Genomic DNA, 20,416 nt, shown 5'->3' with positions numbered 1-20,416 from the left:
GCGCTCATAACCCGCATTGGAACAACATTGTAGTGTGAGATGAGGCAGTGAAATTTGGCATATGTTAAAGCAGAATCATTCTAAGACTGCATCAAAAGTGCTTTTCTATATACCAAACAGCGCACGCAGTGTATACACACACGCACAGTGGTGGAATGCGTATCAGCAAAGGCTTGATTTTTGAATAAACCAAGAATGCTGTGTCCTTGTGGTCATAGTTATAGTGCACTAATCACCTCTCAGTAATGAGGACATCTAGGCCACAGACACGGAAGCAAGGTGGTATAAGTCGGTGAGAGCCTAAAGATCTGTGGCAAGTACACTGTCCAACTCAAACTTTGTATGGGCATGCCAGCCAGTTACGTATGCTTCATTTTGTGATGCCACAACAGAGGTGAACTATCAATATCGGCAACTCTCAGGAAAAACCGAGAGGCACAAAGGGAAGATGCATTGAAACTTTGTGGGTAATTGTATGCTTATTAGTAAAGAATTAGGTCCTCACTAGGATTAAGGCATCTACAGTATCAGGGGGTGCCTTTCGACCGTGTTAGTGAATCCTAACACACATTCTCTGCCTTCCAGCGAGTACCTGGCTCCTGATGCCAACTGTCCCATCAACATCGACTCGAGAAGCTACGAGATCACCAAGGTCAACATGCAGAATCCCGACCGGTGGACGTTCGACGAAGCTGCCGTGAGTGGTTTGACCTTGTTGCAGAGGCCTGCTCTGCTCTGCATGTTTTGCACCCGTGGGTTCATTTGCCAAATTGCCAAAATTGCCAAAATTTGGCCAAGAATTTTCTAAGTGGTGCAATGTGATACAAAACCATAATTGTCTTTGCGCCGTTTGTATGCTTTGCCGCAGAACACAAATGTACTGTGGCAAAGCTGAATTTGGAAAACCTGCAATCATTGTGCAACACATATTAAACCCTTGCCAATTTTTGTGGCTATAAAATCGAGTGCGGGTTAGATTTATACTTTGTTTAGGAGCTTTAATGTCATTTCTACATTAGTTTTCTACTTTAGACTCATAAGAAATGGGTGCGCGTTTGATTTGCGGGTGCATTATAGGCTTGGGCAACTGCTAAATTAATTAGTGGTGTGTTCTGGCATTCTTTCTGCTTCTTATTTAATTTGACTCACCGGATAATTACATCGGGCTCAATTAACGGAAATCTTATGCACACGTCGAACTCGATCCTACTCACTGTCAGATTCGTTAGATCAGACGCTGAGCCACGCCGCACCCGTGTAAGTGCGCTTCTCCTTACGGATCATTATAATTTCTTGCATCGTCAGAAATACTTGATGCTGACAAATTTGAAACGGCACTGTTTTGGCAGATGCGGTCAAACAAGAGACTGAACATTAAGGGCAGTACAGGCCACGGAGCAGGAAAAATGAGCAGGGTGCTCTCAGTATTGCAACATGTGCATATAACTAAATGGCTCGTATCATACTGCCTAGTTTGCTTCCGTAGTGCATCCAGTTATGCCTATTCTTGCGTAAAAATGTGCAACAAGCACTTTGACGCTTACGAGGTGCATCATGGTCTTGTGCCTCGACGACGCGGGCTTTTAGGGCTAGCATTGGGATCAGTATATCGAAGACCATTCCGCTGCCTGTGCGACTTGAAACATTTGTGTGCAAGAAATACGACAACTTTCATGCATTCTACATGGCTTTGGAGACTCAAATCAGTAAGTTCCCGCTTCTCACAATCTCGGGGAAACTGTCTGAGATGCGCAGAGGTCTCAGATACATGTAAGCTTCAGATAGGCATATTTTATTCTTCTAATCATTGATATGTCGAACTATTTCGTGATCTCCTTCGAGTTCGATATGTCCAGGATCGACTGTAGTTGCATTATTCCAGCCCATACATTTCCAGATGGATAAAATTGGGTCGGAGTACACATGGCAAACATTCTCAAGTCATGACTGGCTGCTTATCTTTATATTAAGAAGAAAGTGCATAGATTCAGTACGTTCTACCATTACTGACCTATGAGGCTAAAACTTTGAGGGAAAAAAACAAAACAAAAAAACTTGATAAACTGTGCAGTTAGTGATGGAATAAAAAATAACGCTAAGAGACAGGAAGCCAGGATAAGAGAGTAAACGGGTACAGGTGATATTCTAATTGAGATTAGGAGGAAGAAGAGGAATCGGACAGGACATGTAAGGCATAGGGCAGATAGCTGGTGGTTTATTAGACTTTTACAGCATGACTGTCAGGAAGCATAGTCGAGGACAGCAGAAAGCCAAGAGGCGCGGTGAAATTCGGGAATTCGCAGGCATAGTAGTGGTGTCAGCTGGCACGAGACAGCTAGGTGTGGTTGGATAGGTGTGATTTGTCCTGCAGTGGACATGAAAGAGGTTGATCATGACGAGAGTCGATATGCACTGCCTTTTTTCAGAAGAAACAAAGCCACCTGGAGCATACAATTGTTGCTTAGCCCTGGCTACATTGTGCCACTCCTGCAAAACTTTTGGTACTGGGAAGGCATGAAGGATAATTGTGAGGGTTTGCCTTGCTTACCTGAGCTCGTGAGCAGGATGGATGCAACAGAAAGCAGAATACATGGCCTGGCATCAACGTACCATGGCTATTCCATGCGTACCATGGCTTCATTTTGTTTGATAAAGGCTGTAGATTTACACTTCACAGGTTTTATTAGACCTGGTTTGCATTACATCACATATATCCTGCTTAATGTCATTACAGTGTACCCAAAGTTCTTTACTTTGGGGGATCACTGCAGTAAAAGCACTGATTCAGAGCCCCATACAGCTTTAAATGGTGCTTTTTGACTCTTAAATAGTTTGGTGTGAAATTTTTTCAATGCTCTTCAACTGAGACTGGTGGAGTGCTTGAGACTGGGACGATGCAGAGGGCCAGCTTAGGTAATGGGCGTGATTATATGTGTTGCCAAGAGGAATACACGCTGTAAACTAGCTATGGTGTCAGCTGAATAGCATGCGTGACTGTGGAAATTTGTTTATTGCAAGTGGCTTACACCAGCGTGGAAGTAAACATTTTGCAAGTAAACTTGAAAGCCATTGAGTACCACTGTGTTGTCATACCCACCAGCTTTTAAAATTCTTTTTACCTTGCATTCACCTGAACAGTGTGTGATGCCAGCTTAGAATACCATAACCATCTCTTGTTCACTGACATAACGTTTCATGTACATTTCTGGCCACCAAATCTTAAACGTTACCACAATTTACAGGCATTAAAATAATGGTAGGGTGGAAAGCGCATGTTGTGACAGAAGTGTAAATTGTTTGTGGGACCAGTTTCTATCTTTTTTTTTCTTTGCTAATTGTAGGCCATCGGCAAGGATTAACTCTTTACTAAAATTAAGTGGCCAGCTGTATCAGTCAGACATGCTGTTTGTACTAACTAACTTGAATACTCTCTGCCGCATGATTTCTGGCTATATTGTGTTGCATGGCTGTGGCTAAAATATCTGCTCTTGTTTTTTTTGCCCTCTCTGATGTCATGCTCAGTGGCACGTCTACTTCGTGATGAGGAACGACAGCTATAGACGATACACCAATTCTGCCATGTACATGGATTACGCTAACGGCACTAAGAAGAAGGTAAGCAAGGCTACACCACTGGCAGAACACCGCGTCTGTCTCCCAAGAGTTCTCACAATTGTTAACTGGCATTCGCCTGCTCTAGTGCTTGCTTTTAAGCTTAGTCAAAGAAGGTTATTACTAAAGTTGTTGCTACAAGTGATTTCAAGATTGTGTAATGTGATTTGCCAAAGCTTTTTTGCAACTATACGAAATATGATGATGTTACTGTAATCCTTTCATGTGCAATTATAATGCCCACACTTTCTTTTTTCCCGTACTTCTTCAGAGATCTGTACATAAGTAATGATTATAAACGAGGCACAGGTGATTCTTTTTTTTAGCATGGCTGCGTTGCATGCATAAATTGTGAGGTGACTGCTAAATAAAATACGCTGAACCATGGCTTGATGATTACAATTTTAGTTTTGGAATGTTTCTGTAAGTGTGTTGTGTGTTTCATTTTCATCTTGGTTAAAGTGAGACGCATTTTGTTCAGCGCTATGCTTAGACTAAAATGGCTAGGGCTAGTCTTCAACATTTCTTGATAAATTAAGCATCCCATTGTTTCTTGCTAGTCTAAAAGCTAACTTCAGTTTCACACCGACATGCGTACACCTTGTGGTTTGTAGCGCACCGCACTAGTGTTGAGAACACTGTGGTGTCTTGTGAGTGGTTGTAATTGTGTGTTTCACTGTGCACGTGTTCACTTTCTGTGTGCAAGTACCTTTCTATAGCTCCCAGAGCAGTATAGAGTACTAATCTTTCTACATCAACTAAAACATTTTTCTTTTCTGCAAGACCAACACTCCATGCATAAATTGAGCCTGACACCTCTTAGGTAACCGCAATTTTCTTCAGAACATGTCTTGGATTTTTTAGAGTTTTAGCTTGTCCGTAAGTGCATTACTCATTTCAGAAAGCAGGGTTGCTGGAGACACTTATGTGAGCAGCAATGTTTGTGGCGCCATCTTGTGGTAAAGATTTTATTTAGAGAGCACGAGAGCTGTTATTGCAGTTACCCACCATATTCTGCTTAACTGCTGTTGCACAGCAATGGTAGCCACATAATCATTGACGTTCTGCCTTTCTTAAAATTTTGTTCGATGAGGACACTCACGTAACACACACGTAACACACACACAAACACACACACACACACACGTGTGTGTGTGAGTTGTAGTTTGAGAAAGTGTCACAGGATATCGCAATGAGCATTGCTTCTGCCATATGCAGCTTCGTTAGCTTGGTATTTCATAAAGTGTAACATGTTTACAGACAAGTTAAAACTCTCTTCTGAGAGTGTAGTAGCACTTCTTTTTTCATACTGCACATTGTCATTTTGAAGAAATGCTACGGCATTTAACATGTATAGTGTATCCTCAGTTGTATGCGCAGTTGGTTATTAAGTTCCTCTACTTCTTCCTCTGGAAATAGGGCCCAAATGAATAAATTGAAAGTTAGTAACCTAGGATTGTGCGCAGCGCCACTTGTCAAAGTTGTCTCTTGTGTCAAGGTTGTGTTACTGTTTTCAGGAATTGGTCTGCATCCGCCTGCCTATTGCGAAACTACCCTTGTAGAACAGAAGTGCTGTCTGTGTTAGCTCCCCTCAACCCCTTTTTGCCCCCCCCCGTAGACTTGTGTACGAAACGCTCCTAGCACCCGCAGTCAATGTGGCAGTAGATGGTAGATTGACCACTGTCGCAACTTCGTGTGCCGATCAACCCATTTCGTTTTCTTTTCCACCAGTGGTCTCGATCTGACCTCTTTTGTGCTCCTGTGCTTACGTGTGTGTGTCTGCGTGTTCTTACTTCCTTCATTTTGCTTTGTTACTTTGGTAGCTTCCATTTTATTATTATTTTGTTCTGAGACATTGTGTTGACCATTCGTCCTTAGTGCCAAATTGAACAGTCAGACATTCTAACCCTTGGTGCACTGAATTATAAAAATATTAATAATTTTAGCCCCGTTTTCTCTAACTAAACTGTCTGTAGACATCTACTTCCCTTAACAGACTACGAACATTGTCATTTATTTCTGTGACAGTAGCTAGTCAAATCCTCCCCTGCTTCATCAGCTGCTGTAGTGATCTAGTTGAACAGATTACAAGTATTCACTTCCTTCGTACTGTGTTAATTTTTTTTGTGCAGTAGTAAGTAGCGTAGCCCTTTCCTGCTTCATTAGTTTCTAGAGCACTAGTTGTAGAGCGTAGTCTCCTGCTAGAAATGTTTGTTTTATGCAGACTTTTGCAGTGCATCCCTTCTTTAGCTGGCTGCCACAGGATGCTAGGTGTCAGCTGAATGCCATAGAGTAGATGCACAGCAGATGCCATACGTCTTGTAGCAGACGCCATGTAGCAGGTGCCCTGTAGCAGACGATGTCCAGCAGGTGGCGTGCAGCAGATGTGCAGTGGCACGGAGAAATGCACAGGATGGGCTTAACCGAAAGCGTGGCGAGATGGGTGTGTGGCAGAGTTGTACCCCTTCTCGCCCTCCCATTTCCCGCCACCCCAGCCTCAACGGCGCAGTCAGCTTGCAGCCGCTCAACTGTGCCCTTCTCGCAGACCTCCGTGAAGGGGCTCCGCTCTGTGATATCGTTCACGGCCAAGAAGGACCCGGGTCCATCCTCCTCCTAGCTTGCCCGCCGCCATGGCTGCCTTGCGCATGCGTGCGTGCCTCTCTCTCTCTCATTATCTATGTCTTTCTCTTCTGATCTCTTTTATATGGAAAGGCCTTAGTACCTGGGCTGTGCTTCTCTGATGAGACAGCCTTGCCCAAACACATCATGAAAGATCTGCCGCAACCTTGTCTTACAGACCTAATTTTGCCTCTACACCTGATCTGACATTTATCATTACGAGTGGCATTCCTAGTCAGCAAGGAAACTTGTACCTCTCTTTTGCTGCACAGTGGCACTATAATTATTACCTTTCACTAGCAGCTTATCTCTGTATATCTGTCTATTCCAGAAACACACATCCTATGTGTTCATTGCTCAAGCTGAACTCTGGCAGCTCATTTTACGTTCACACATCCCTGTGACATGTGTAGTGCCGTGTCAGGAATTTCAGTCAGATTTTCTCTGTTCACGTCTGACTTGCAAATTCTCTCGCCCGAAATGTTGGGCTTACCTGACTGCAGTCACAGAGGAGGTGGACAGTGCCAACCTCAACCGCTGCAGTGATTACTTAATTCATACCCAGTAGCAGCTACATGTCACTTAGGTACCCGTGCCTAACTTACTTTTGCTCGTTCAACCACTCGGGGAGCAAGCAATTGGTTATCTTTCCCACGCCTGCATCACACACTTCAGATTTTCTTTTTGTAAACGTTCATCTGTTTCTTAATCGAAAGAACAATATAAGTGCTCTCAAGCATATGATATGTTGCCCCTTTGTTGAAGAAAAATGAATTTTCATATTATTGCCGACATTTTTATTACATTGGGACACTACTCTAGCGAAAAATCGTATATTTTTTTCATGGATAGATTGCAATTGGGATACTGCAAGTACTTCAACCCCAAGGAGAGCTGGGAAAGAAGAAGAAAAAAATAAAATCAAACAGCAGTAAATGAGACAGTCAGCTTGGGCATTGTGGTTACTGTTAGCTTTTAACTGATGCAGTCGATTTTATTGGAGAGCTTGTTCTGATGCCTCTGCAGTGGTTACTTGAGCTAACTTTGAGGTTTGAATTTGCGAAGCAATAAGCTTAAAATGAGCACTTTTGAGTCTCGGGACACCTGCAATATGATACTGAATAACTGGCAACCCACTTTGAAAAGAAATTCTAAGATCATGATGTGAAGAGGCTGTAATTGCAGTTTGAGAAGCCACAAATGCCTAACTTTCATCACAGTATTCTTTAGCAGTGCCGATAGTCGCTGGTGTAGCTGCAGGAGTGACGGGTGTGACATGTGTACTTCAAAAAACTAAATTTTTCTAAAGATGAAGCTGTGTTGGTGCTACTGCTTGGCTTTTTTTTTTTTCAGTGGCCGCTTTGCATTAGTGACAGTTGCTGAGTGCGTGTCTTTTGCATGAGTTGTGCTGTTGGGGCTGCTGGATATTTTGATGAACTCTTGTGAGAAAGCTGCTCTCTCAACTAAAGCCTTGTCTTTTGAATATAAGAGCCAAATGGTCTTATTGACGGACTGGTAGGCCAGCCGTCAGTAACATTCTAAACTAATCCTGAATGATAGCAGGCCTGTTATTTGTCTCATTTTATTGAAGGGTTCTTATTAACAGTGAGAACAAAGTTTGATTCTTGCTATGTACAACCAAGGACATCATTCCCATAAGAACTGAAATTTTAAATGCGAACATTGTGATACAGCTGTTTTCTGAGCCTCTATGTTACAAACGGGGATTCTGTAGAGTCACATTCTGGTATTACTGCTTTTAATAAGCATTTTAGTGAATTGACGTACTGGAATTAATTTGCTCTTGCAGTTTTAGTTCTTGAAACACTATGCAGTTAACTTCTGCTATGCTTTTCTTTGCCTCACTGTCTATTGGTTTCATAGAATTAGACTAGATATAGTTGCTTAGTAAAGACAATTGTGGCAAGCTTGTGACGGCATAAAGAAGCTTTGAAGATCTGAAATGTTAGCAAGTAGAAAAGGTGGCAAAATTTAGTCTGTCAGCACGAACTGTATGAAATATCTTAATTGTAAGTGACACTAAATGAAATTATTTACTTTTCTCTGGACTGCTTCAACTTTGTGGTCATTTAGTTCTCATTTGGTTTTATAAGTAGCAAAGGCAGACCCCAGCCTGTCAGTAAGACCATTTGGATTGTGTTGGTGTGGTGCTGTCTCATTCTTGCATCTTCAGCATGAGCACGTTGCTTAAAACTTGCTTTTAAGTGGCTTGCATGTTGGCAACCTTGTCAAAGCACTGGGCCGACTTTTACACTAGAACACTGTGCGTGCGCGCACACTGACTACATGTCGATGCACTTCTTGCGTCGCTATATTTTCACATGGAGTGTTCTACTGTAAAGCAAGAGCACCTGCATGCCATAAAATCTGTCAATTTGTGTCACAGTGTGCGACCTCACAGACATGATTGTCTACGCTAGTGTTGTGTCCGTTTATTATCTTGCAGAACATGGTACTACCATGTTGAGCAATACCTTCACATTCTTTTATTTCTGTGAGCTTTGTAGCATCATTCTTAGAGTGATGCCCAGATCAAAGGGACTCGTGTGCACCTTGTATTGAGTGCTATAACCGCGTTTATAAAGCTCGCTATTACGATGTGCACCTGCACTTAAACTTATTTACTGTAAATAACTAAAGGAGAGTCGCTTTAACGTCAACTCTCTAAATCCGAATCCTCTGAGCTAAACACCTTTGTGGATATTTGTGTCCAGTGATGTCATGAAATGCGTAAGACACCAAAGGGCATACAGGGCATTGTATACGCCCTTTGCTTTCCTTTTCATTGGGCTGTCTTTTTGCATACTTCTTTTTTCTCCCCGAGAAGACCTTTGTGTCATTTCAATAAGTCGAGATTTTCTATACATGTCCCAATTTTGAAGAATGTACCGATGATAGTGTCAGTTACTAGCGACATCTACCAATTCAGTGAAAAACAATTCATCCATAGGACATCCAAATCATCATGTCCCAGTCAACATGCACCATTTTGGATACAAATAGGACATCTCCTGGACGTCCAGTTTTGGACATTTTTTATTACAGATGCCCCAGGGATATTGCACATAGACCTGTTTCAAATATCTTACCATGAATGTCCCAAGGTTATCCTACATGGAACTTTTTTGATATACGTGTGAATATTTGTCCTCAAATTGAGGCTTTATCTTTGAGAGCAGATCTTTGAGTTTCCCTGTAAAAGAATTACGTTCTTTCACTTGTTCAAATTATCACGTCTGGAACTTGTGTGTACGTCATACTCTACGAATTTTCTGGCGCAATTTACTTTGAAAACTTCAATTAGTTCAATAGGGAACTTGTGCTTGGTGGAAGGACTAGAAGAATGAGGAGTATGCTGTTCTTCCGCAAACGTGCGTGAGTGAAACATGTGCATAAAACGTATCTGTTCTTGAAGCGTGGACGCTCTGCCTGTTGCGTCTGTCACACAGCATGTGCTGCGACCGTAATTGACATTATAGCAAACACTGTGCATAAGGCCCTGGCATATGTCTGTAACATGTACAAAGCATGTCCCCATAATGTCCCTCCTGGACATGCAAGGGATGCTCACAGGACACGGAAAGTGCGGCCAAACGGTCATGTGAGGGATGTCCGCAGGACGTATTCAACATATCCAGGTTCTGGCGCCGTGGGTGTCCATAAGAGATCCACAGGACGTCATTGTTGTCACTGGGAATTTGCTTGGTCCTAGCTTTAAGCAACTTTGTTGTCCTGAATTGTCCCGAATTCATGTTGGATGTACCGGAAATTACAGATTGTCCCGGTTATCTAAACTTTTAATGATGTTTCCAGTTATGTATTTAACAGATGTGCTTGCGCTTACTTTGCCCTTCATCCGCTGATAATATTTAGAAGTATGGATTTATGCAAAGCGCACTGGTGAGGCTGGAAACAGTGGGGCTTGACATGGAGATGCAGCTTGAAATCTTGGGATTCGGTAAATTTGGACAGTCCTGCTAAACAAAAAACTGCCCAAGTCGCTTGAGAAAAACCCTGACATTGAGTGGGCATGTTCACCAAGAACAGCAAATGGCAATTACGACTTGGACGCAAAATTCTCTCTGACCGTTGGTTGTTAGTAGTATACTGGCGAGGGTCCCAAAGTCAAAAGACTGCAGCAGGACCTTCGGTTAATGAGAAGATTGGTACAAAATGATTAATTAATACAGTAATGTAATATATTATGCAATCTACAAGTAAATAAAAAGTGAACAAAGTTGTGAAAAGGAATACATTCAATTTTGTACAAGGCGTCATACATGTAAAATAAAAAGAAATTCACATTATCAATCTAAATTGTGTAAATCTATTTAACAAATGAAACACACTTTATATACAAAGTAAACTAATTAGGACTAGTTATACAAAACGGGATTTTTAAGTTCATATTTGAATGAATGCAAAGATGTTGATGATTTAAGAGCATAGGGTAAGTCATTCCACAATTTAATCGCCGAGAAGGAGGAAGTCATTTGTGTTGCATCTGGGTAATAGAAAGTTGTGATAATGGGCAAACCTAGTGCTGTTGGCATTTGTGAGCAACCTAGAGTCTGTTAATTGACATGCGAGCTGTTTGTTAAGTAATTTAAATAGTGATAAGTAAATGAAATTTAAACAAGCCAGATATAGGAAGAATGAAGTTAGCCTGAAGGAGGTGGAGAAGCATTAGAGTAAAAAAAAAACTGTTGGTAATAATGCGATTGGCCTGGTTCTGAGTGTGCTGTATGGACGAAAGGTGACAGTTATATGTATTTCCCCACAAAGTAATGCCATATGGCAATGTATGAAGGCAAAGTATAAAGACAGTAAGACATGAAAAGAAAAAATAAAGATGGATGAGATTTAATGAGAGCTCTTATACCAAAAGCAGTTTTTGTTTAACATAAGCGATATGATTATTAGACTTCAAGTTAGGGCCTAATTTTATGCGAAGAAAAGTTACACAATCAGCCACTGGGATTAAATGATGGCCTATGGATACTTGCGGTAGATAAGGGAGAACTTTTTGAGATCTTTTAAAAATCATGAACTTAGTTTAAGTGGGTTCAAAATTAGGTTGTTTAAAGAACACCGTTAAATAACTTTGGTCAATTCATTGTTCAGCTTAGTGATTAGCATCGTTAACAATTTATGCGACATGAAAATGGCGGTATCATCAGCGCAAAGGACAACATTAGGAATAATAATTCAATTAAGCAAATCATTAATTTACATACAAAACAATAGAGGCCCATGTATTGAGCCCTGTGGTACCCCTTGATTAATGATCTTAACATTTGAATAAACGTCACGTATGCAGACTGACTGTTCGTGATCAAGTAAGTAAATATTAAAAAAAAGTTAAAGGTGCACCAGTTACGTATATCCAGTGATTCTAGTTTAGTAAATAAAATATTACGATTAACGGTGTCAAAGGCTTTAGTAAAATCAAGAAATACAGAACTGACGAAATCGTCGTTGTCGATGGAAGACTAAGAAATCGGTTAATGATTGCAAAGCTAAATTGGTTGAACTACTTGCACGGAAACCGAGTTGGCAAGGCTTTAACAACTTCAATTTGACAAGGTACTTGTTAATACATTTCAGAAATAATTTTTCAATAATTTTGCTAATCAAGGACAGAATAGAGGTAGGGTGATAGTTTAGGACCTCTGTAATATCACCTTTTTTATGCACCGGGATTAACTTGGCCTTCTTAAGTGCGCTCGCTAAGGTACCATATTTAAAAAAGAGATTAATTATATTGCATAATACTTCCGCAGTATATGAAGCAGTGAGCTTTAAGTGCACAATAAGCAGAAATATTGTCTAGCCTGACGCTAGAGCTTTTTAGATTTAGGATTGTAGAACACACTTCATCAAGGGTGACAGGATAGAGAAAAAATGAATGGTTACAATGTGTAAGAGGATACAATGAAGCTAAAGGCCTATTATTGTATTTCACATGGAAGTAATCACCAAACGAGTTCGCGGTGCTGGATGCCTCAGTGTAGATTTGTTGTTTATAATTTATTTTATCAATTATTCTACTAACCTGTGGTCTATTCAAAAATTCATTGAAAAGTTTGCATTTTTTCATGAGGTTATTTTTTGTCTTACAAAATTATTTTTCGTAATAAAGTTGTTTAGATTTTTTTAGAAGGTTATTCAACAAATTACTATATCTTTCAGACATAAGTTTTAGACCCACATTGAATGGCTGTTTTTTAGTTTTCCAATATAGATTATCTTTCTTTCGCATGGGAGTTAACAAACCTTTTGTTAACCAGGGATTATAGAGAAATTTAAATATTTTCTTACATTTGACAGTTTTAGTGTTTGCACACACTGCTTCAAGAAACAAGAAGCAGAAATTCCCTAGTGCTCTCCCAGGATCACGCGAATTGCCAATCTAGGTCCATTCAGTGCCATGAATTGTATTGATAAAGTTGTCCTGGTTTAAGCTAGAAGTAAAATGGCACGTGTTATAGTGAAATAGTTTTGCGGTGAAAGTTACAAGTACAAGAAGATGATCAGTGATAAGCGCATCAATGACTCCTGCACATGGCGTTGGTGCGATATTGCTTAAAGCGTGGTCAAGAACAGTTTCCATTGGGTGAAAATCGCGTAGGGGATGAAATTAGGGACTGAAGCCCAAAAACAAGAAAGCAATCACTATATGCTATTGTGCTGTTGTTATATGTGTCCAATAAATTTATATTGGTGTCACCAACCAGTACAACTTTTTTGTTTTCAGCAGAGATTATATTGAGTACTGCGGCAAGATTACATAGAAAATCTGGGATAGGTGAAGATGGGGAATGGTAAATACAGCCATGGATCAAATTATTAAGATTGCAAAAATGGGAAACATAAGCCTCAATCCACACGGATTCACAGTTAAAAACATTTAAAGACAAGTCAAACATACGCTTGTACTTAATTTTATATGATATAAATATAGCCAAGCCGTCGTAGTGACTAGAATCACGGTGACAATATTCTGAATTGTACAAGCAAAAACCATACAGATTGCCATCACAAGAGCCTAACCACGTTTCAGTAACACACAAAAATGAAATAGAATGACAGAGCAATTCAGAGAAGAAAGCAATGCTGTCATGGCTTTTGCACAAACTATGCGCATTGATGTGCAGTAACAAATAGGCAGAATTAGAGAGCAACGATTTTGTTTCCTTAGGTGAAAGCAGTGCCGTGATGATATAAAACAAAGATTATAAAATAGGAAAGATAAACTGCAGAAATCAGCATCGAGTGAATACTCGGCGATCAGATTCTGCATTTATCCAAAAGACCCTGCTATCATCACTTACAGGCTTTGATATGGCTATGAATGAGTTTTCAATATAACTGCGCAATCCTCGCCTTGTGTACAAGGGATGCCTTTGGTTTTGACACTATTCAGCCTGCTGTAGTGCTCCATATCTGCAATCCTCTTGGATAGCTGTTTCTTTTCAGCCCTCAGCGTTTTGTTTGAATTGACCAGTTCATCGACAGGTGAGCATACTAAATCATATTGGTCACTCATTAAATGTACACTGTCAACAAGTGAACGAAGATTACCGAGACCCTGATCTTCTGGGTCCTGGTATCTAGATCAAGACCCAGAAAATCGTCAACAAAGTTATCCAGTTAGCATGAAGCAGGGACTCAAGGTGCTCAATTTTCTAGGCCAGTTCAGTACTAGTAGGCATATTGCTTAACAAGCAAAACCACAAGGCAACACTTATGGGCAGCAGCCCATAAGTGTTGGGCTGCTGTTGGGCCATAGTATGAAAGTATGTAAACCAACCTGTAGCGGAGAGAACAGATTCTTAGTAGATGCCCAATTCCTGTGACCGCTGCCCAAAAAGTGTCTGGGTGTGTTGGTGGCTCCCTTATATATCCTCCGACGCAGCTAATGCAGGCATAGTGGTGCCCTTGGGCAGAAATGCAGCACATGCGAGCAACAGAATGCTAAAGGCCGCACAAGGTGACGATAGCGAAGGCGATGTCAATCTTCTGGTAGCGACGTAGCGGCAGGCGCAGTTGGGCACAGGAGAAGGCGTAGCAGGGTGGCACGTGCAGGCACGAGCGTAGCTGCGCATGGTAGAATGCTGCACGGCAGGAACCACTTGTTTGACAGCACCAGTCTGTAGCGAAGAGAAGATTCTTAGTAGATGCCCAATTCCTATGACCGCTGCCCAAAAACATACATCCTAAATGTGCATCCTATCTTACTCCATTACTGATAAAATATTTGCGAACTGCTCTATCTAAGATGCTTAGAAACTTTGAAGCTAGTCATTATAGCGCCAACGTCATTCAGTGATTGCGCTATTAAGGGAAGTAAAGTGCTGATAGAAAGCTGTAGGTAGGGCTCAGCATTTTAGGTTTTTATTTTCCCAAAATTCATCCACTTATTTCAGATTTTATTTCCACTTGAATGCTCGGTCCTTCCTTCCCCTGTTGAATACATTTTTCAAGAACGTTTATTGTCTTCTTTTGGTGACTAATTTTTCATGCTGAGATTACTGTTTTCTTTTCTTTTTTGTGAACAGCTGGTTCAATATTTTTGTAGATGCTGAAAGATGTTGTATGACTGCAGATTCTGCTCAACAGTGTAGTTGAATCCAATACACAGAATAAAGTTTTTAGAAGCTGTCTAGCAAAGATACAATGCCATTTAAGAGTGGGCGCATTTCATATTCGCGCACAAATATAATGAGACTTTATTTGCGATATTGCATAGGTATACAGTGCTCCAGCAAATAAATAACACAGGAATACAATGGCTTGGCGGACACTACACCACGTTAGCATCATGTAACCTGCCAAATTCATCCACCACAGTGGCGGCAGCGTGGAGACTTCAAGAGCCCGACGCCCAAACCATAGAGAAAGGAAAAACCTTTAAAGAGAGGACATTCACTTAGAGTCCAGCGATCCAATTGACTGTAGTACACCAAGCGGCTAGCCGGAAGACTAACCCCTAACTTCCGGTTTCGGTTCCCTGGGTACCGACATGAGCGGTCAGTTTGAATGCTGCAGTGCATTGCTTGCGTCAATGACCATATGCACGGCATTCTGATGCTTTATAGATTTGTTGGAGCATCTATTTGAATATATCATTCTCAGCTAGTTAACTGCATGCTTTTAAGGGCAAAAATATAATTCTTTAAAATATTACATTGTGCTTGCCAGTACCGTTACAGGCAAGGTAATACTAGCAGTTCTGTTGTCTATTCAACTTCTTGTGGAGCTACATATAAGAGACGCCTCATAAATGAAGAACTATTTATTGCACGGCACTAAATGTAGCAACAGATTCAAAGTTACGCCACCCCTTGCAGGTTGCAAGCATGTTAATGAACACTGACAAATATAACACAACAGGCAAGCAGCACAATACAGAATAGTCAGAGAAAAAGCGCATGATGCCGGGCATCAAAAACGTGCAACAAATAAAGCTACCACAACCGCACAGCAAATTGGTTCTCCACGGTAAAGGAAAAGAGAAATCAAGAAGAACCACTAATTTGCAGGTCTATTTGTACCTAGGGCATCCTAGCGCTGTATAGGCAGTTCCAGTCATACACAGATATCATACATAACAAAATATAGATAATCGGTAGGGTTTATTACCACAATTATTGCAGATTAAATTTTTTCACTGTGGAAATTTCTCCGGTCAACACATGAAACAAAGAAAACGCTTGCACCCCATTTACCAAAAAGGCTTTTATATGAATAGCCTTGCTTAACTGATGATCTACAATGAGCTCTACTTTCCCTCGGCAAGTACTTATCAGTAGGGCTAATTGTTTGAACAGAAATTATATTTGTGCGGACTTTTAAAAAAAGAAAACTATCTTTATTTGGCCTGTGACATGGGTGCAATTTCCCAAGTGGCTGGGTTAACTTCCTCAAAAGCTGTAATAAATAATGAATTAATTAATTTTATTGAAGCTATGCAGTGCACGCAGCATTTAAAGTACAAAGAAAGGCAAAAAATTGTCTCGCCTTTCGTTCAAGACGCAAGAACGATGCTGATACGAAAGCAGCAGAGGTTGCTTCTGCACGAGCGGCTGAAGTTTGTACAAAGCCGCGAGTGATTGAAGTTTGCACAAGGCTAAACACTGTCAAAACGCACTGAAATGCAAATGGCTTGCGGCTGGGCAAGACTTGCCTTTATGTCGAATCATATTGACCGCAAAAAAGACGGGGACATAGGAAGAAAACACATAAACAGCACAGGCGGTAACTTTCAACTGATTTATTCATAGCAGCCAGTGGGCATATATAGGCAAAAGGAACATGCGCAGATCGCGGCAAACAAGAATGCACAGCTGATGTGCATTCTTGTTTGCCGCGATCTGCGCATGTTCCTTTTGCCTATATATGCCCACTGGCTGCTATGAATAAATCAGTTGAAAGTTACCGCCTGTGCTGTTTATGTGTTTTCTTCCTATGTCCCCGTCTTTTTTGCGGTCAATATGATTTGCAGTAAATACCAACTAGGCCAAACTGAAGTTCTTCTGTTGCCTTTATGTCGTGCATTAAAAAGCTACAAAAACGTACATTCACAACTATTAAACTTATTACATAAATAAAGTGTGCAGCCTGATTAGGAACAAAATTTTAAATGTATAACATTGTGGGTCAACTTAATTTCAAACAAATTTTTTACTACTCATGCCAGCTAGTGGCTGTGTTGAAGGCTAGGCCTTCACATGATCGTGACGCACTTCCTCAGGCCAGATTTGCCCGAGTGTCCTCTCTTTAAGATTTTTTTGTTCTCTGTACCCAAACAGAGTTCTTGCGACTCTTCTAGGTGCTCTGTCTCCTTATCCTCCCCCCCCTTCACCCCCTTGCTTTTTGTTAGCATCGCAGAAGGCAAACCGGACGGAAAAATAAAAATAAAGTGAAGATTGCTTGCACAGCAGGCTGACATGTGGCTTCGACTTGGCTGGGCTCCTTGCATTGGAGCGCACGCAGGCTCGCAGCTGTGCGTAGATTGCTGTCTTAGCTACATAGAAAATTTCTTATCACAGAACCTGTTTGGTTAAAACTGAATGCCGAAAAAAAAAAAGAACTATGCACACTTGTTCCATTTTTTAAAATATTTTTTTCTTTGCGATTAAAACTGAAAATGCTGAACCATACCTATAGGCGCCCTTTGGTGGGTGCCTCGGCACATGCCAACGTCTGGTATTTTTCTGTGTGACGAAGGAGCAGTTGTTGTAGAAAAGGTACATAAGTCATGACTAGCTGTTTGAGAACAGATTGAATTTTAGCTAGTTGGTTTTGGTCGAGCAATCCTAGAGCTGGAACTTGGAGGCAGTGTTTCCTGTAGTTTCAGTGAACTGAAACTACAGGAAGCTGGACGAAAAGTCCCCAAACAGCTCAGCTTATCAAAAAATTCAGTTTCCCAGAGTTTGCCCCAAGAGGAGCCTACTGTGTTAAGTGCTCCAGGAAAAAGATAATGACAATTTCCAGAAAGCCAACACAACAGCTGCTTTAAGCCGGCGAAGCATTTCTGAAGCCAGAAGTTGCAGGGCTTAAAGCAGGTGTTGTGTAAGCTTTCTGGAAATTGCCATTATGCTTTCTGGTAATAGCAGTCTAGAGTTGAATTCATCACATTTGTCATAGGTGTCAAGAGTGGGGTTAGTTTCATCTATCTTAGAAACCATAACTTGGTTTTGTCACATTTGTCCTAGGTACCATTAGCGGTGTTTGTCACATTTGGCCTTAAAGTCATGAGTTGAATTCATCACATTTGTCATAGGTGCCAAGAGTGGGGTTTGTTTCATCTGTCCTAGAAATCATAAGTTGGTTTTGTCACATTTGTCCTAGGTACCGTTAATGGTGTTTGTCGCATTAGTCCTAGAGGCCATTAGTTGGATTAGTCACATTTATCCTAGGTGCCAATAGTGGGGTTTGTTGCATCCGTCCTAGAAATAATAAGTTGGTCTTGTCGCATTTATCCTAGGTGCCGTGTGTGGTGTTTGTCACGTTTGTCCTAGAGGCCATGAGTGGGATTTATCATATCTGTCCTAGGTGTCAAGAGTGGGGTTTGTCACATCTGTCCTAGATATCATAAGTTGGTTTCATCACATTTGTCTTGAGTACCATGAGTTGGTTTTGTAAGATTTCTCTTAAATTTAACAGGTTGGCTTCATCACATTCATATAAGTACCATAAGTAGGATTTGTCACACTGGTCAAATTTGTCCTAGCCACCATAGGTTGCCAGCGTTGAGCTGTTTGGCACCTTTGATAAGTGGCTCTGTGCTCAAAACAAGTTCGTGTTGAGTATAGGCTGCTGCATGGACCGTGGTTTTCTTACTACACTGTTTCAGAAGTAAACTTTGTGCACTAGTAAAGTTTGCCATTGTGCCCCAAACATACCATTGGTGTTCTATAACAAGAAAGATCAGGGCTGTGCTTTTAACTGTAAATCTAAAAGCTTAGATGCCTCTGCAGTTAAGTTTTCTGTGGTTACCCAATTACTGAGGTTAACATTATGTGTTTGTTACATTAGCTTTCATGGATGCCTGTGGTACCTTGATGTCACCAAGCCCAGCACATATGTTTATTACAGTTCATTGGTAAAGTGTCAGCAGTGTCAGAACATGCAAGCGAATGCTCGAAATAGACCCATTTGTCACAACACCTTTTAGAACGTTTAAACTTTATTCTTCAGAGGCTTCCAGAATGGAGTTACAATTTAGGAATCGTACTTTAATGCAGTCCAATTCGCTAAGCCCAGTGCTGACATTCGCACCTCTGCTGATGAAGACGAAGATCTAAGTGCAAGTGTTTGTCTTGGTCACTTAGCCTTTGACACTGCCTTGCACACTTTTGCACCCTGTTGTGGCACCGGTATATGTTCACCGCCTGCGTTACCTTGCACTTGCACCACACTGGCACATATCTGTTCTTTTCTTTATTTTTTCTGCATGGCACATTGGGCAGATGTACTCACATGGTGCGTTCTTCTTTAAAAAAAAATGTTCAGACATTCTTGTGGGTGCAGTAACTGACAACACACCCTCTCAAGGTGTTTGCGGGCGAGCTGATTTACACTTCTCACCTAGTTTTCCTAGTACAGAAACGGATAAGCAATTGTTTGCTTAGGAGGCAAGTTTAACGTAGCCTTTGACATAACACTTGTGCACACAAATGTTTAGCTTGCTCTATAACTTTATTCACTGCTCTAGCTATATAAAGAAACGACAGGGTCGCTGCACCACTGAACTCAATATATGCACTGCTCTAGTAGTTGTGTTACCCTTGGTAAGCAATAATGTATATGCATGCTCACTTTTTTCTTTTCTTTAAACATAAAATGTGATGCACTAATGAAGTAATGAGCATAAGCCCTGCCTAGGCAATGCGTAGTTTTATTCTTACTTATTGGCTTCTCTACGTTGGAACACTGCCTAGTATACCTGACTTATGGCGGCCAGGTTGGCATAAGTTCATGCATGGTGATAATTCCAACGCAAATTGAAACTGCTTGGTCGTGGATAAAACAATAGAATCTTATAGCCTAATATAGTTTGCACCCAACAATGTTAACCGCTTTGGCTGCAGGCTTTGCTGTCTTTAGATGGACGAAAGTTTATTTTCAGCGAGATTCAGCTGCGCAGCATCACTTGGTAAAATGTCACACAATGCACAAAATTTATTGGTCAGGCTAAAGTATCACAAATGTTTATTTGTGTTTGTGTGCGTGTCGACGATGTACTTTCCTTTTTTTTTGGAGTAGCATGTCAGAAATGGCAGCAGTGTGCACCACTAACTTGTACTTTCTTGTGCACTCGCACCCACACCAGCACTGTTTATACTGCACACATGTGCACAGCCGTTGCGCTTGCATTGTTGAAGCTGCGCTGTTGTGCACTAGCTGTATAAGTGCATGTGTTGCTTGACACGTGCGCTGCTTGTGTTCACACCCATAATGCAAGTTCTGCACACACTGGCTTTTAGTTGGAGAAGCCGCAAGCTGTGCGGTTGAAAGGAAACCGCACGGCCTAGAGCGGCACCCACTGAAGTGCCAGTGATCATGTTCTCGATTGAACACTTTAAAGATTTCACATTCGTGTGACAAGATGTTGAAAATCGCGTCACTTTGTGATGCAATTTCCCAGTGACGCTCT

At 41.1% G+C, this 20,416-nt stretch overlaps 1 protein-coding gene across 2 annotated transcripts in view; it reads left to right on the top strand.

Annotated features, from left to right (window-relative positions):
- The window catches only part of LOC135919736 (regulator of G-protein signaling 7-like), an 87,159-nt gene that overhangs the window by 57,736 nt on the left and 9,007 nt on the right, over positions 1-20,416 (top strand). The window contains exons 14-16 of one of the 2 annotated variants that reach the window (XM_065453604.1): positions 586-697; positions 3,523-3,615; positions 6,158-6,261. In XM_065453604.1, the coding sequence (XP_065309676.1) occupies positions 586-697; positions 3,523-3,615; positions 6,158-6,229 (277 nt within the window). In that variant the 3' untranslated portion in view covers positions 6,230-6,261. The remainder of the gene's footprint in view (positions 1-585; positions 698-3,522; positions 3,616-6,157; positions 6,262-20,416) is intronic. The other variant, XM_065453606.1, reaches the window with a different exon arrangement.

Source organism: Dermacentor albipictus, chromosome 7 (assembly GCF_038994185.2).
Source record: "Dermacentor albipictus isolate Rhodes 1998 colony chromosome 7, USDA_Dalb.pri_finalv2, whole genome shotgun sequence".
NCBI lineage: Eukaryota > Metazoa > Arthropoda > Arachnida > Ixodida > Ixodidae > Dermacentor > Dermacentor albipictus.
Note: the sequence above shows the minus strand (reverse complement) of the source record. Positions and strands in the feature narration are given on the sequence as shown.